Raw genomic sequence first — 17887 nt, forward strand, 5'->3', positions numbered from 1 at the left:
GTTACTGACTCACTTGCTGGAGGGAATCTTTTTTCACTACTTATTTTATAAAAACCTCTCCACATCTTGAAATCCTTTATTAAGTCATCCCTTAACCTTCTCTGTTCCTAGGAGAACAGTCCTAACTTTTCCAACTGCTTCTCATAACTGAATTCCATCACACTAAACACTCTGGTAAAGCAAAATATGTTAATAGCAGAACTCTCTCCTCTATCTTCAACCCTTCTTAAAAAAATTTTTATTTTTTATTTACATATTTTCATTTTTCTTTATTCATAGTTTTATCCCCTTTTTTATCCCACCTTTTTAAATCAATTTTTTAATCCTTTTCCCCTCCCCTCAACCCCGAACAAAAAGGGCAATCTGTCACTTGTTCTATGTTGTTCTTTCACAGAGTGCTGACCCTTGTTCTGCTATTAACACATTCTGCTTTCTTACCTTTATGCCACTTTCAGCACATTCTTTAGTCTTCACCACTACATTAACACTCCCTTTGTCTTGTGATTATGACATCTTTGTCAATCTCTCCTTAGCACCCACCTATCGCTGACCTTCTATCCTGCTTTATCTGCTCCACCTCCCTTAAACAGTATAAATTCCATCACATTCCTACTTCTCTTTAGCTCTGAAGAAGTCATACGGACTTGAAATGTTAACTCTGTTTCTCCCTCTACAGATGCTGTCAGACCTGCTGAGTTTTGCCAGCATTTTCTGTTTTTATTTCAGATTTCCAGCATTTTCAGTATTTTGCTTTTAACTCTCGTAAATGTCCTCTGTATCTATTTGAAAGCTTTTACATCTTTCCTGAAGTGTAGTGTCCAGAATTGTCCACTATTCCAGCTGAGGTCTAACCTATGATTTATAAAGTTCTAGCATGATCCCTTTGATTTATTCTCCATTCCTCTAAAGCTATACAATCCATATGTTTCTTTAACCACTCTAACAATTTGCCCTGCCACCTTAAGCACATGGACACCAAGGACAGAATTTAATTCTCCCCCTGGAGGCGGGCTTGGAGGTGGCAGGGCTTGTATAATTGGGCCAGAAGGTGCAAGGTGGAGATCCTGTTGCCTTTGCCGAAATAAGTCCGGGGTGGAAGGGACAAGCATGTCGATCCCATCAAAGGTCAAGGGCCTCATCCTGCTGCTGTTGGTATTCAACCAGTGCTGGGTGGGACCACATAATCGGGGCTTGATGGGTGTGGTTGGGGGGGGCAGTACCTCTTACTTGTGCAACCCGTGTCCTAGGGAGCAATCGTCTCCCAGGGGTAAACATCCCTTTAAACTAACCCCCTCCACCCCCTCTGGAGGGCGTCCATGATTGGATCTGGTGATCCTACCTTTCATACAAGCTCCAACAATGATCCTGCAGCCTGGGCCTACTGCAGAATCAGCAGTGGCCAACACTTCTGATAGCGCTGCTGGAAGTGAAAAGCAGCCGGCCTCTGATTGGCTGGTTCTCAGGTAAATGCCTGATTGGAGCTGATCGGGGAGCTCGCAATGATGACAGCAGGGTTAGCACTGGCTCTCCAGCTGGTGCATGGGCCCTTCATTACAAGTATTAAATTACACCCAAGGTCTTTTACATTAGGCCATTTACAGTATACTGCCTTTTTGTTTTAATCCTCCCAAATTGCATCATTTCACACTTGTCTACATTGTGTTTCTAATGCCATGCTTCACTAATGCCCACTTCACTACTCAGCGAGCTAATCGATTCAAGAACCAACGGATCAGATCTAAGCTCTGCAGTCCTGCCACATCCAGCCGTGAATGGCGATGGACAATTGAACAACTCACTGAATGAGAAGGCTCCACAAATATCCCTATCCTCAATGATGGTGGGAGAGCTCAGAATATCAGTGCAAAAGATAAGGCTGAAGCATTTGTTACAATCTTCAGTCAGAAGTGTCGAGTGGATGATCCACCTCGGCCTCCTCTAGAGGTCCCCAGCAGATGCCAGTCTTCAGCCAATTCAATACACTCCAGGTGATATCAAAAAATGGCTGATGGCACTGGATACTGCAAAGCCTATGGGACCTTACAATATTCTGCAATAGTAATGAAGACCTGTGCTCCAGAACTTGCCAAGCTTATGGTCAAACAGTTCCAGTACAGCTACAACACTGGTATCTGCCCAGCAATGTGGAAAATTGCTCAGTCATGTCCTGTACACAAAAAGCAGGACAAATCCAATCCAGCCAATTACCACCCCATCAGTCTAGTCTCGATCATCGGTAAAGTAATGGAAGAGGTCATCAACAGTGCTATCATACAGCACATGCTTAGCAATAGCCTGCTCGCTGACACTTAGTTTGGATTCCACCAGGGTCCCTCAACTCCTGACATCATTGCAGCCTTGGTTTAAACATGGACAAAAGAGCTGAACTCCCGAGGTGAGGTGAGAGTGACTGCCCTTGACATCAAGGCAGCATTTGACCGAGTGTGGCATCAAGTAGCCCTAGAAAAACTGGAGTCAATGGGAATCGGGGAAAACTCCGCAAGCTGGAGTCATACCTAGCACAAAGGAAGACGGTGGTGGTTGTAGGAGGTCATTCATCTCAGTTCCAGGATATTTCTGCAGGAGTTCCTCAGGATAGTGGCCTCAGCCCAACCACCTTCAGCTGCTTTATCAATGACCTTCCTTCCATCATAAGACTAGTGTTGTGGATGTTTGCTGATGATGGCACAATGTTCAACACCATTCGCAACTCCTCAGATACTGAAGCAAGACCTGGACAATATCTAGGCTTTGGCTGACAAGTGCCACACAAGTGTCAGGCAATGACCATCTCCAACAAGACAAAATCTAACCATCGCTTCTTGATATTCAATAGCATTACCATCGCTGAATCCCTCACTATCAACATGCTGGGTGTTACCATTGATCAGAAATTGAACTGGACTGGCCATATAAATATATGGTTACAAGAGCAGATCAGAGGCTAGGAATCCTGTGGTGAATAACTCACCCCCTGACACCCCAAAGCCTGTCCACCATCTACAAGGCACAAGTTAGGAATGTGATGACATGCTCTCCACTTGCATGGATGAATGCATCTCCACAGTACGCAAGAAGTTTAACATCATCCATGCCAAAGTAGCCTGCTTGATTGGCACACCTTTCACAAACATGAATCCATCCACCACCAAAGCACAGTAGCCACAGAGTGTACCATGTACAAGATACACTGCAGCAACTCACCAAGGCTCCTTGGACAGCACCTTCCTATGACCACTGCCATCTAGAAGGACAAGGGCAGCAGATAGATGGGAACACTACCACCTGGAAGTTGCCCTCAAGCCGCTCACCATCCTGACTTGGAAATATATCACCGTTCCTTCACTGTCGCTGAGTCAAAACACTGGAACTCCCTCCGTAATAGCACCACATGGACAGCAGTTTAAGAAGGCAGCTCACCATCACCTTCTCAACGGCAAGTAGGGATAGGCAATAATTGCTGGCCGAGCCAGTGATGCCCACATCCCATGAATGAATTTTTAAAAATTCTGCCCGTTTCATCCTGAAGCTTAGTACTATCCTCATGATGATCTTCTACCTTGTCAAGTTTAATATCATCTGCAACTTTATAATGCTGCTCGTTACAGCCAAAGCTAAATTGTCAATAAAAACTTAAAAAATTAATGAACCTCAAAATTTTAGTAGCTCATTTAGTTATGGAAAATCCAGGTTCCCTCTGTTTTGTATTAAGAATTTCAAGGCCCTGTAAGAGATCAGTCAGCATATAGCACTTTATGACAGCACTGATCAAAGTTGAATCTGATGGCCGGAATTTAATACCCCTGTCAGAGGCGAGTTCAGAGATGGGGTGGGGGGGACGGGTGTTGCGTGATCGAGCATGAGGGTGCAGGAGATCCTGCTGCCTTCTCCTCTCCCTCCAATTAAGTCCAGGGTGAGAAGGATGGTGGAGGGTGGCCTTCCTGCCTGGAGGCTAATTGAGGCCTTAAATGACCACTTAGGAACCTCTTCCCGCCACTGCTTGTATTCAACTGGGAAGACCACCAGCAAAACCCTGTCCAGTTTGCCTGCGGCCTTCTGCAGGGGGCATCTAATTCAAAGGCACTCAATGCCCATTTGAGGGACCTGGCATTGGGAAGCCACACAGATGCCCATGTTGTCAACCCCTTTCCTTCCTCACTGCTGGCTCACCCCCGCTTCCCTCCCTCCCCTCCCTGGGAACCCCATCCTGCTGCTCTTACCTGTCTCCGGGGGATCCATCACTGATCCTTTGGGTAGGCCCCAGGGCAGTCTCAGCAGTGATCTCTGCTTCCAGTGGTACTGCGATACTGTAGAGCTGCTGGCCTCTGATTGCCCAGCAGCGGGATTTCCATATTGTACTCGTCTGAGTTCAATGGGAGGCACAAATCTGTCCTGGTAAGTGCCTCCTTACCTCAGAATAGTGGCGAACCTCCCATGTAAAGTGACGTAGGGCTCCCACCAGTCCTCCAACCGGTGGGCAGGACCCATGCCACTGCCACTAAATTCCGCCTGATATGACAGAGATTAAGGGTTGTATTTTCAGTCAGAGGTCTGGAAAGAGAAATGAGGCTTTTTAGCTCCAGGATCCACTCCCACAAAGCATGGCCTAGGCAAGCCCACCGGGATTCTCAAAACTGCTGCCAATCAAAGATGAGGGAACGGACTTGTTATTCAGTCATAATGGCAGATGGGCTCCCAATAGTGGAGGGTCAAAGGGTGGCTCTCCAGCACTTAGTAATTGGTAGGACTGGCTGAGGTGGGAGCTGCCAATCTGAAGGTGGAGAGAGGGAGGGAGAAGGCTAGGTAAGTTTTTCTCTCTCTGTTTGAAGATTGTTACAACTGTCTGGCCGTGATCCTGGAGGGTTTATCCCGCCTAGGAACAGCCAGCGGCTGCAGATGTGGCTCAGCAGCTGTTATGGGTTGGTTGGGTGGGGGCAGGGGTTCCCTCATGTGATCCCCCCTGCCCCCCACCATCCCTGCCACTTCCAGCCCTCAATCCACCACATTGGTCCAAGCCAACATGGTTCACCTGCAATATGACTAAAAATGCCAGTTGGTATGAGAACAGGGCCTCAAATTATCAATAACTGCCCTCAATTGGCTGCCAACCAGATCCTGCACTAATTTAAAAGCCCTGGCCCAATACTCTGATATTAGGCATTAGAGCTTTAATTAATATAAAATAGATATTACAGCACACCTGTACTGCAACAACAACTTGTATTTATATAGATGCTTTAAAGTTATAATGTGCCCCAAGGAAATTCATAGGAGTGTAATGAAGCAAAGTTTGACATCCAGCCTCATATGGCAGTATCAGGGCAGATGTCCAAAAGCTTGATCAAAGAGGTAGGTTTTTATGGAACATCTAATAAGAGGAAAGAAAGGCAAGGAGGTTTAGGGAGGAAATCTCAGAGACTGGGGCCTGGGCAGCTGCAGGCATGGCCACAAAAGGTGGAGCAATTAAAATCAAGGATGCTCAAGAGGCCAGAAGTAGAGGAGCACAAAGATCTCAGAGGGTTGTGGGGTTGGAGGAGAATTAAGGTGGGGAGGAACCGTTTAGGGACTTGAAAACATGGACTTGGATTTTAAAATTGAGCCATTGCTTGACCAGAAGCCAATGTAGGTCAGCATGAACAGACTTGAGACAAATAAGGATGCAGGCAACAGAGTTTAGAATGCACTCAGGTCAAGAAGGATGAGAAACGATAGTTTATCTTTGTCACAGTCACAAAGGATGTCATTTGTGACGTTGATAAGAGCTGTTTCTGTTTCTGACAGCAGTTGCTGTTAGCTTTTCAACTCTATTTCCAATTCTTTGCCTTTTCCCTGTGTCTGTTTATATTCTTTCTCAAAACTTATCCAATTCCTTTCTGAGAGGAGGTTATAGTATCTGCCTCAATAGCCACTTGTGATAGAGCATTCCATGTTTTAATAACCCTTTGTGTGGAAAACATTCTTCAAAGGTCTCCCTTGGTACTTCTGGTGATAATCCTGAACCTATAGCCCCCCCCTTGTTCATGATTTACTGACTAGTGGGAGCAACCTTTCATTGTTTACCCTCTGGAAACCTTTCATAAATTTGAAAACCTATATTAGATTCCCCTTATCTTCTGTTTAGATGAAAAGAAACACACATTTCTGAGTATTTCTTCACAACTATCAACTCTCGTTCTGATATAATTCTGGTGAATCGTTACTGTACCTTTTCTGTGGCATTAATATCCCCTCCTAAAAGGAGGTATCCAGAATTATACACAACTGTGGCCTATATAATTTATTTTAGAAATTCAGTATCACTTCTATAGTCGTATATTCAATGTCCTATATATAAACTCAAGAATTCCATTTGCCCCTCTTGCCTTTTCTCCCTTTTAAGGATCTCTTTGGTCCCCCATTTAACATGTAGGGTATGCTTCCTTTAATTGTCCTTTTCCCCAAAATGGACAACTCCATCTTGGTGCATTAAATCCTACAGAACCACCTGGTCACTGGTGTAATGCAGGAAACAAAAAATAACAAGCATTGATATAATTCCCCTTGTAGCTGTTTTCAGATCATTTATGTAGGTAAAAACCAGAAGGCATCTCTGTGCATATTCTTGAAGTTCAGTACTATCCGTATTCTGCCAATTTCGAAACACATCACCCATACCTCTGGCCTCTACGCTGTGCCACACTCTATCCAGACTTTGCATGCCCTTTAATACCATGTGCCCAAATTCTCACAAGTCTCTTATGTGACATCTAATCAAACACCTTCTGAAAATCCGTATATACATCACATTTGCTTTGTCTACACACTGTTTAATTTTACAATTAAATTAGTCAAGCACGACCTGCCCTTTAGAAATCTATGCAACCTGTCTCTGGTGATTTTGTAAGTGCTCTGGATGCATAAGTGTTTTGTGTTTATAGAGAAGACAATGAGATGGACAGTTTCTATATTGTACATTGCTGATATCTTGCTCCTGATAATAATTTGATCAGTATGTCATGTACATACCCAACTCTGCAAATAGGACGTCATAATTTGGGTCATAGAGTCATAGCGGTCTACTGCACAGAAAAACGCCCTTCAGCCCACCAAGTCTACACCGGTCAAACAAGTACCTAACTATTCTAATCCTATTTTCCAGTACTAGGTTCATAGCCTTGTATGCCATGCCATTGCAAGTGCTCATCCAAATACTTCTTAAATGTTATGAGGGTTTCTGCCACTACCGCCCTTTCAGATAGTGAGTTCCAGATTCCCACCACCCTCTGGGAGAAAAAATTCTTCCTCACTTCCCCTCTAAGCCTCCTCTCCCTTACCTTAAATCTATGCCCCCTGGTTATTGATCCCTCCACCAAGGGGAAAAGTTCCTTCCTGTCTACCCTATCTATGGTCTTCATAATTTTATACACTTCAATCATGTCCCCCCTCAATCTCCTCTGCTCCAGGGAAAATAACCGCAGTCTATCCAATCTCTTCTCATAACTAAAACTCTCCAGCCCAGGCAACAAATCTTCTCTGCACTCTCTCTAGTGCAATCACATCCTTCCTATAATGCGGATTCCAGAACAGCACGCAATAAACTAGCTGTGGCCTAACCAGCGTTTTATATAGTTCCAGCATAACCTCCCTGCTTTTATATTCTATGCCTCAGCTAATAAAGAGTGGCTGGATCTCTTACTAATTTGATGATGTGAGGTGTAATGGAAAAGTAAAAGTATTTTAAAACCTTCCAAACCTCTCAATTTTTTCTATTTTAATTCACTTTGAAAACTAGGAAAACCATTTTTATGAGGGCTTCTCAAAGTTTCTACTTCTCTTTTTCATTCCCTTGCTACCCTTGAGACTTTCATTTCTTGTAAGGTAAAATTGTGCAGCATACTGTGCATAACATAACCATGATCCTTGAAGCTCTAGCTGGTTTCTTTGCAGCACACCAAATCAATCTAGACACTTGGAAAATGCCTTCAACTGCCAATAGTATGCTCAGAGATCACCCTGGTGGAAAAATGGACGTTAATTATATCATTTATTTGCTGGTGTCCTGAGAATGTGCAAAGGTGCCATCATGAAAGTGGATGATAGCCATAATCTCCCAAGAGAATCACAGACACTTGTTTTTCTGACACAAGTGCAATGAAGTTGGATAAGGACAAAGGCAAAGAACTGGTGGAGCCAACATATCTGATCTTCAGTTCATTTGAAGACAATGAATGCTGAGTGGAGTGTATAACAGGTGGCCGATGTAATGTCACCAGTTTTGCATCTTCATCATGTCTAATTTCAGCCTAAAGAGTGACGGCCTAGCATAATACCTTATCATGATGCATGTTGCATTCATTGACATCATGATGTGCTGGTAGTTGCGAATAATCTATTGAGGGGAATCCTTTCTTGCTGAATGTTGTTATAGACATTAGGCTAGGGAGCTTGCATGGCCATGTGAATGCAAACAGTAATTTCTGGGAAGCTGGGTAATTCTACCATTCTGCAAAATGACAGAAAATGGTGTAAACGATACCACCATGTAACCACTGTATCATTTGCATATGCCTACCCTAAAGATGATGCTGTCTTCCTCCAGCTTCTCGAAATGAAGCCGGAAAATGAGGCAAAGACTGAAGTGAATTGAGATTCAGCGAAACTGATCTCTGTCTTATTTCTCACAACCATCTGCCTGATTATTATTATAAACTCTTTTAAAATCAGACAGCCACTAAGAGTTATGAATATCTGTAAAACTCCCTTTGTTTGTATGAATCCTGATTACATCAAAACAAGTGACTCAGAGGAGTTACTGAACCAAGTAGTCTGAAACAACTAGACTATTTTGTGGCAAAGTCAATACTGAAGTATCCCAGGTTAATGATTACAATTGCCCTAACTTTAATTCGAATTTCATTGCACTGTTGGGTTTGTAACTCCACCCACTTAACAGATAATATCAGTTTGAAGAAAAATATTCAAAACATCAGCAGGAACTGGCAATAATAAACATAATGGTGATAAGGATCTCTCTGATTCTTTGCAACTATTTGCTCTTTGAAAGAGAAAGTTGTGTGGATTTAAGTAATAGATGCTTGCAATTGTATTCAGGCTCTAAGAGACAGAAAGAAGTTTCCCCCCTCCTTTTCCAGGTATGAAAACTGACATTAAAATGCTTCTTTAGTGAAACTGTCCCATTCCACAAATGTGAAAAAAAGCCTGCTGCTTCCCACTTAGGTGCATACTGGCCCGAGTTTGAGAATGGATTAGCACTTGAGGGATATAACTGAATCAATGTCCTGGAATGAATAGATGCAGTCTTGTCATTGATATAACTGAGCTGGTACTTGACTGCACTGAAAGTTGCCTGTAGCTGGGCTGGCAGTCATTGTTTGTCCTGTTCACAATATCATTGCACATGTACTCAACAAAATTCCATCCATGATTTAATAAGATGAGTATTAAGTGAAAGCCTAGTTCAAGATACAATTGGATCCATATGCAGCAGGACTCCTACAACCTTGCTTGTTATACTGCATTGTTACTCATCTGTAATCTGTGTTGGTTTGATAAAATCAGGTTTATTGTCCCTGTTAACATTAATATTTCAAAGTAGGCTGCGTTCCATGGCACACTATAAGCATATAATGCAGGCAACCCCAAATTGTTAGAACACTTCTCAATTTGTGGTGAGTTAAACAAGACTTTGAGAAAAGATGCCAGAACACCAGATGCTGTACAGGACACTTCAGTGAATTAACTCCTAGATCCTTTCTCACCACCCACAGCGTTTGGCTTCTTCAGATAATTACTCTTGGCAAAGGGATGTAGAAGATATGTCACAGCCAGAACTCTGATAGATATGATAAACATCACCAGATAAATGATGAGTGGGGTTGTGGTCAGGCTTGCTGGTGGAGATCTTTATCCCGTAGTAGTGATGGCTCTAATATGTTCTGTTTATAACATCTGTGGTATGTATTTAACCAATAATAATAACTTTTAATAAGTATTTTTGTAGTCCAAGAAAAACAGTTGAGGCTGCTTTCGAATGTTGCTTTGTCATACCTTTGGAAATGTAATTTTTATTGCCTTTTGAATTTACAGAGGAGGTGGAATGGGAAGTTACAAAGCAATGAGAAAGAGGACCTCCAGGCTAGTCATGTACATGGAGGCACCACCTTCAAATACATCTTGTTATTCTTCTGGCATCCATACTCATTAAGGCACATAAACTCTGAAATAATGTTCCTGTGCAGGACTTAAGTATGAGTATTCCAGAGGCAGGCACACATTATTATGTATGTTTGTATCAGAAATTTGGATGCTATCTACAGAGGTTTATGAGGAAACTATTAGGCAGGCTAGTAGCAATCTTGTTATCAGTCCATTTCAATGACAATTACTGGATTGATATTCACCGGATGTGTTGACAAGGACCTGATAAATTTAATGAATTTAAATACATGTACACAATTTGTGCCAAATATTTGAGGCATCATTGTACAGCACCAAATTCACATAGGCTTAAATATTTACTAAGGTATTGTATTGCAGCTGAACGCAGTGATATGTAACACATATCGCTGTAGTTAACACATATGTGTGTATATGCTTATGTTTGGGAGGTTTGCCATGCCCATTGATTTAATAGCTGCAAGAACAGATCCCAAGTATGGATAAATGGAGATGTTACCTTAACATTGGAGTTGACTTATTCCTGGACTCACCAATGTATGTGACATACCTTATTGCAGTATCTGTCGAGCTCACTATCCATTATAATTTTGGACATTCTAATTCTGAGTGTGTTAAAGTTGATGTAGTATTAAACCTGGACCAGGATTTTACGTCCCCTCCTGCCCGGTGGGATTTTGCGGTCCCGCTGAACTGAACGCATCCGTCGGGCTGGGGGGGTGGGTTGGGGGGTGCACACCGCGGCAGGGTCGTAAAATCCTGGCCCTAATGAAGGTCTAAAGCCAGGTAAACTGAAATTGCACAAACCAGTGCAATCTCAATAGCTCAGTTGTGGGAGCAGGAAGCTGGGGAGGGTGGCGGAGGAGGAGGGTTGTTGTTCCTAGGTGTGATACCAAACTATACAGACAAGGAAGAACCCAGGTTCATTGTGCAGCAATGCTTGGATCGCTTGCTCACACCCAACATTGTCTTCATCAGTGGTAGGCTAATGAAGGAGGGGACAAACAATCAGGGATGCTGCTCCTGATTACTATTCTGTCTTGTAATGACAGAAATTGGGATTGGCTGTGAAGCCTTTAATGATAGAATAGGCTGCTGGCACTTGCTGTCTATGTGCATCCATGAAAGAAAATGGCACTTCAGCAAGTTACAGAGAGGGAGTTGATGCCCATGGGGCCATACTCTAGCATGAGTCAATACTTCGGCAAAAGAAGGGAGAAAATGACCTAAAAACAAAAAACCTGCACAAACTGAATACATTTATGATTCTTGGCAGCCATTTGTTTGAAAAGACACCTGTGCCTTTACCTTGGCTCGACATGTTGAAATCACTTTGCCTGTTTCTGAGAATCCTTCTACCAGTAGAGAATCTATCCATCAAACCGTGAACAGTTTCTAAACTCACCAGGAAAAGCCAATCCCCAGCGAACATGCAGTGTGCTAACAAGGAACTAGGATTTAAATAGTTTATGAAACGCTGTCTATTCACTGTTTGTACAGAGGTGTTCTGATGAATGCAAGTATGGGACATTTTACCTCAGGAAATGGAAGACAAAATGCCTCAACAAGAATCCTCTACTCCTGACACAAAAAGGAAAACAATGTAGCCTGAGGGCCTTTGATGTGATGATGTGAAATTGGTAGAGATTAATAGGTTAAGGGAGACCATTGTGGGAGTCTGTGAGCACACGTACACTATCACTGCTATATAATCCTTGTCAAAATGCATTTGTTCTGTGTGTGATCAGAGCTCTTGTTGTCTTTAGCAGGTTCAGGGTCACATGCCTCCACTCATGATCCCAATTTTTCCACACGACCAACGGACATTGGCAGCGGCTGCCGCAGCCCAGCAGGGATTCCTTTTCCCCCCAGGGATAACATACAAACCAGGTAAGCTTTCAACAATGAATTCCTTAGCATCATGAAAATAAAATAATTTTATTGGGCAGTTGTTTAAAAAAAATTGCGCAAAATGTTGATGGCTTCTCTGGTATGGGAAATTATTTTATTATAGAACTTGAAAACAGCACATTTTGTTTCCTGTTTTACTTTCTCCCCATATTTCTTATCCCTCCTCTCCCAAGGGAGGCAAATCATCTTGTAGTATTGTTCTATTGAGTTATTTAAATGTGACCCTATGCCAGGAGTGATGTTAGGCTATCACACATATTCCTTTCCTAATGAACCATTTTCTCACTAAACTTGGCTGCATGGTTGTTTTTGGTGCTGGACGTGCAGTGAAAGATATTTGAATTAAGGCTGTGACCTGAATAAGGCTGGGCTCGGCCTGTGTTTCAAATTTCCAAGGGGCCTATTTGGGGCAGATGGGGCCCAAACATGGCCCCCTACCTCAGAGGGCAGATGAATAGAGGGGGCCAATTCCCAGGTTAGGACTTTCCTTAGCCCTGGCCTGAGTCAATGCTGAGCAGCCAGTACTCCAAGAAGGAAACTGGCCTTCCAAACTGTTTGGGGGACTGCTTGTGCCATAAACGTGACTCGCACAATGTGAATTTTAGGAGCTCCATCAGGTCTCTTTGACCCATCAAAGTATAAGTCAGCAGGACTAAATAGAATGCATCCTGGAATGCTAAGGGAAATAAGGGAGGAAATTGCTGAGGTACTGGCTATAGTCTTCCAAATACACATGAACGTACGAATTAGGAGCAGGAGTTGGCCACTTGGGCCTCTCGAGCCTGCTCTACCATTTAATAAAATCATGGCTGATCTGATTGTAACCTCAACTCTACGTTCTTCCTACCCACGATAACCTTTCACCCCTATGCTTTTTAAGAATCTGTCTACCTCTGCCTTGAAAATATTCAATGATTCTGCTTCCACCACCTTTTAAGGAAAAGAGTTCCACAGAGTCATGAGCCTCTGAGACAAAAACATTTCTCCTCATCCCTATCTTAACTGAGCAACCTCTTATTTTTAAACTGTAATCCCTAGTTCTAGATTTTCCCACAAGAGGAAACATCCTTTCCACATCCATCCTGTCAAGACCCCTCAGAATCTTATATGTATCAATCAAGTCGCCTCTTACTCGTCTAAACTCCAGCGGATACAAGCCTAGCCTGTCCAACCTTTCCTGAGACCACCCACCCATTCCAGGTATTAATCTAGTATTCCAGGTATTAGTCTAGCTCTCCTCAGATAGGGGGATGGTGCCAGAGGATTGGAGAATTGCAAATGTTACATACTTGTTCGAAGAAAGGGTATAAGGATAAACCCAGCAACTATTGGCCAACCAGTTTAATCTCAGTACTGGGAAAGATTTCAGAAATGATAATCCAGGAGAAAATAATCAGTCACTTTGACAAGTATGGATTAATTAGGGTAACCAGCATAGATTTGTTAAAGGCAAATCATGTTTAACTTGATTAAATGTTTTGAAGAGATGACTGAATATTTTGAAGAGATAACTGAGCTGGTTGATGACAGTTATGCGGTGTATATAGACTTGCAAAAGGCATTTGATAGAGTGCCACATAATAGACTTGCTAGGAAAGTTGAAGCCCAGGGAATAAAAGGGACAGTAACAGCATGGATACAAAGTTGACTGGGTAACAGGAAAAGGAGGGTAGTGGTTAATGGCTGTTTTTCAGTCTGGAGGAAGGTATACTGTGTAGTTCCACAGGCATCCATAACTAGGCCCACTGTTTTTCTTGATGTAGGTTAATGTCCTGGACTTGGAGATGCAGGGCACAATTTCAAAATTTGTAGATGACACAAAACTATTGTGAACCGTGAGAAGAATAGTGATAAATTTTAAGAGGACGTAAACAGACTGGTAGAATGGGTGGACACATGGCAGATGAAGTGTACATTTTGGTAGGAAGAATGAGAAGAGGCAATATAAAATAAAGGGTCCAATTCTAAAGGAGTGCAGGAAGAGATGGATATATGTGCATAAATCATTGAGAGTGACAGGGCTACATGAGAAAGGATTAAAAAGGCAAATGGGATTTTGGGTTTTATAAATAGGAACAAGGAGTACAGAAGCAAGGAGAGTACGCTGAACCTTTATAAAATTATAGTTCAGCCTCAACTGGAGTATTGTGTCCAATTCTGGGCACTTTAAGAAAGATATGAGGCTGAAATATTTGCCTGTCGGGAGGTCGGGCCCAACCCAATCTATGGCGGGCAGGGAGCCGATCTCCACCGGAGAAGTGGGCCCCACCGCTATTTTAAGTGGGCGGGCCAATTAAGGCCCACCCAGCGCGACGCCTGGTAGGAAGTGCGGGCAGGGGGGGATTCCTTAAATGCCAGAGTGCACTCTTTCGCGCATGCTCACGAAAGAGCGCACATCGCCCTGAGGCAAAGTGCTGCCTCAGGGAGATCATTGAAAGGTTTTCAAACTTCAAAAATAAAAAAATCATTAACATGTCCCCCTCATGTGACAATGTCACACGAGATGGGACATGTTAATAAATTTCACAAAAACTTTAATAAACTTTTTTAAAACTGACATGAAACCTCATCCCGCTGGTGGATGAGGTTTCATGTTTTTTCAGAAGCCCACTGGGGCTCCTAGCCTGTGCACCAACCTTAAGGTTGGCCGGGCAGGTCCTTTAATTGTTTTAATTACCCTGTCAATGGCCTCAATTGGCCATTGACAGGTCGGCGGACCTGCAGCTGATTTCGCTGTCCCCCCACCTTCCTGAAGATTTAAATGGGGCGGGATGATGTTGGGGGTTCCCCCTGACATCATCCCGTGTCATTTTTGCATCGGCGAGCGGGCCCCGCTCTGTTCTCGCTGATGGAAAAATTCAGCCCGTGAAGTTTTAGAGAGGTTGCAAAAACATTTATGGGAATGGTGCCATGGATGAGGGATGTTAGTTACGTGGATAGACTGGAGAAATTTGCATTGTTCTCCATAGAGAAGAGAAGGTTGAGAGGAGATTTGATAGAGGTGTTCAAAATCATGAGGGATCTAGACAGAGTAAACAGGGAGAAACTGTTCCCATTGGTGGAAGGGTTGAGAACCAGAAGACACTGATATAAGGTGAATGACAAAAGAACCAACTGCGAAATGAGGGAAAACTTTGAAACACTGAGAGCTAAAATCTAGAATGCACCACCTGGAGGTAGATACAATGGAGGCTTGTGTATGGGAATTGGATAAACACTTGAACAGAAAATACTGCAGGACTGTGGGGAAAGGGCAGGGGGAGTGTGACTCATTGAGTTGCTCTAGCAGAGTGCCCGCATGGACGTCACAAGGCAGATGGATTCCTGTGCTGGAAGCATTTTATGATTCTCTGAAAAAAAAATTCCTGATAGTGGCTCAGAAATGGTGGCAAACAAACAGCTGACACTGCATACAAAACAACGGTATTCGTTCTGATTTCAAAAGATGCAGAAATTTGAAGAGTTTTTCCTACTTGTGAATTGCTCTGTATATAACTTACTGAGCAATATCAAAAGTTAAATAGGTGTAGTATCTCCTAATGTAACATCATGCTACTCCTAAATCTCCAAATCTGTTTCTGTTTACGGGAATAAGACAGGGGAGCGGGACTGGGTGGAATGTTCTTCCAGAGAGCCAGTGCAGACTCAATGGGCCAAATGAGCTCCTCCTGCACTGTAAAGATTCTGTGATTCTGTGAAACCTCTGCTGCCAATACCTTATCCCACAGGATCCCACTCACCCATTACCCCTGTGCTTGCTTATCTTCATTAACTCCCAGTTCCCCAATATCTCTATTTGAACATTCTCATCCTTCTGTTTTGGTATCCTATCTTTTAACCTGTTCGAGCTCCAGAACCCTGTGAGAACTCTGTGTTACTCCAACCCAGATCTTGTGCTTTACGCACTCCCTCTGATCCTCCAATGGCTGCCATGCTTTCAGCTGTCTAGACCTCATGCATGGCAAGTCCTTTTCTAAGCGTCTCTGCCTCTCCACATCCCTCTCTTTCTTTAAGACCCTCTTTAGAATCTGCCTCTTTGATCAATCATTTAATCATTTCATCTGTTATCTCCTTTGGCTCATCATTTTTTGTTTGATTATGCTTCTGTGAAACACCTTTGAATGTTTTCTATGTTAAAGGAACTATATAAATGAAAACTATTGTAGTATAATTATCCTTCAAAATTATGTGCGACCTGAATTTGAAGTGGGATTTGGCAAAGCCCAATGCTGATTCTATGTCAGAGTGGTTGTTGTTTTGTGTCTGTTATGCAACTATTTTTTAAGAATGCACTAGAAGATTCATTTAACTGAAAATAAACATCTGGTCTGCTGATTGCACAATTAGTAAACCATTGTTGAACTAAGTTGGCAGAAAAGACAGTGGCTGAACAATGGGCTACCTTCAAAGAGATAGTAATGCTGGTAATGTCAAGGTATGTTCCCTTGAAGGGGAAAGGTAGGACAAATAAATCAAGAACACCCTGGATGATGAGACAAATTGAGGTGAAGATGAAAGGAAGAAGTGTGCATATGACAGATGTCAGGTAGAAAATACAATGGAAAATCAGGCAGAGGGGAAGTGAAAAAACTAATCAGAAAAGTAAGGAGAGAGTATAAAAAGAGACCAGCAGCTAACATAAGAGGGAATCCCAAGGTTCTCTATAAGCGCGTAAGTAATAAAAGGCTGGTAAAAGAAAGGGTAGGGCCAATTAGGGATTAAAGAGGATGTGGAGGCAGGAGAAGTAGCGGAGGTATTAAACGAGTACTTTGCATCTGTCTTTACAAAGGAAGTGGATGCTACCCAGGCCGAGGTGAGAGAGGAGGTAACTGGTACACTCGAGGAATTTACAGTTGAGTTGGAGGAGGTATTGGAAAGGCTATCTTTACTTAAAATTGATAAGGTATCAGGACCAGGTCAGATGCATGCAAGGATACTGAGGGAGGTGAGAGTGGAAATTTCAGAGGCACTGGTGATAATCTTCCAGCCTTCCTTAGACACAGGGATGGTGCTGGAGGACTGGAGAATTGTGAATGTTACACCCTTGTTCAAAAAGGGATGCAAGGATAATTCCGGCAACTACAGACCAGTCAGTTTGACTTAAATGGTAGGGAAACTTCTGGAAACTATAGTTCGGGACAAAATCAGTAGTCACTTAGACAGGTGCAGGATAATTATGGAAAGCCAGCATGTATTCATTAAGGGAAAATCATGGTTAACTAATTGCTGGAGTTTTTTGAGGAGGTAACAGAGAAGATTGGTAAGGGCAATGTTGCTGATGTGGTGTATATGGATTTTCAAAAGGCATTTGATACAGTGCCACATGATAGACTTGTGACCAAAATTCTAGATCATGGAATAAAAGGGAGAGTTGGCACTTGGATAAGAAATTGCCTGAGTGACAGGAAACGAATAGTGATAATTGGTTGTTTTTCAGATTGGAGGAAGGTCTGTAGTGGAGTTCCCCCAGGGTCAATGTTGGGACCCTTGCTCTTGATATATATTTATGACCTAGACTGTGCTGTTCAGGGCATGATTTCAAAATATTTGGATGATATGAAGATTGGAAGCATTGTCAACTGTGATGAGGATCATCTTGAACTTCAAAAAGATATAGACATATTGGTGGATTGGGCAGACAAATGGCAGATGAAGTTCAATGCAGAGAAGTGTGAGGTGATTCATTTTGGCGGGAAGAATGTGGAGTGACAGTATAAAACAAAGGGAAAAGCTTTAAAGGAGGTGCAGGAACAAAGAGATCTTGGTGTATATGTACATAAGTAGCAAGAAACTGTTCCAC

The 17887-nt window shown here is 42.8% G+C and overlaps 1 protein-coding gene across 13 annotated transcripts in view; it reads left to right on the top strand.

Annotated features, from left to right (window-relative positions):
* Positions 1–17887, top strand: part of sox6 (SRY-box transcription factor 6) — a 724678-nt gene that overhangs the window by 547364 nt on the left and 159427 nt on the right. For 11 of the 13 annotated variants that reach the window (XM_041197601.1, XM_041197599.1, XM_041197600.1 and 8 more), the window contains one exon: positions 11943–12066. In XM_041197601.1, coding sequence (XP_041053535.1) covers positions 11943–12066 — 124 coding nt within the window. The remainder of the gene's footprint in view (positions 1–11942; positions 12067–17887) is intronic. The other 2 variants (XM_041197597.1, XM_041197609.1) reach the window with 1 other exon arrangement.

Source organism: Carcharodon carcharias, chromosome 10 (genome assembly GCF_017639515.1).
Source record: "Carcharodon carcharias isolate sCarCar2 chromosome 10, sCarCar2.pri, whole genome shotgun sequence".
Taxonomy (NCBI): domain Eukaryota; kingdom Metazoa; phylum Chordata; class Chondrichthyes; order Lamniformes; family Lamnidae; genus Carcharodon; species Carcharodon carcharias.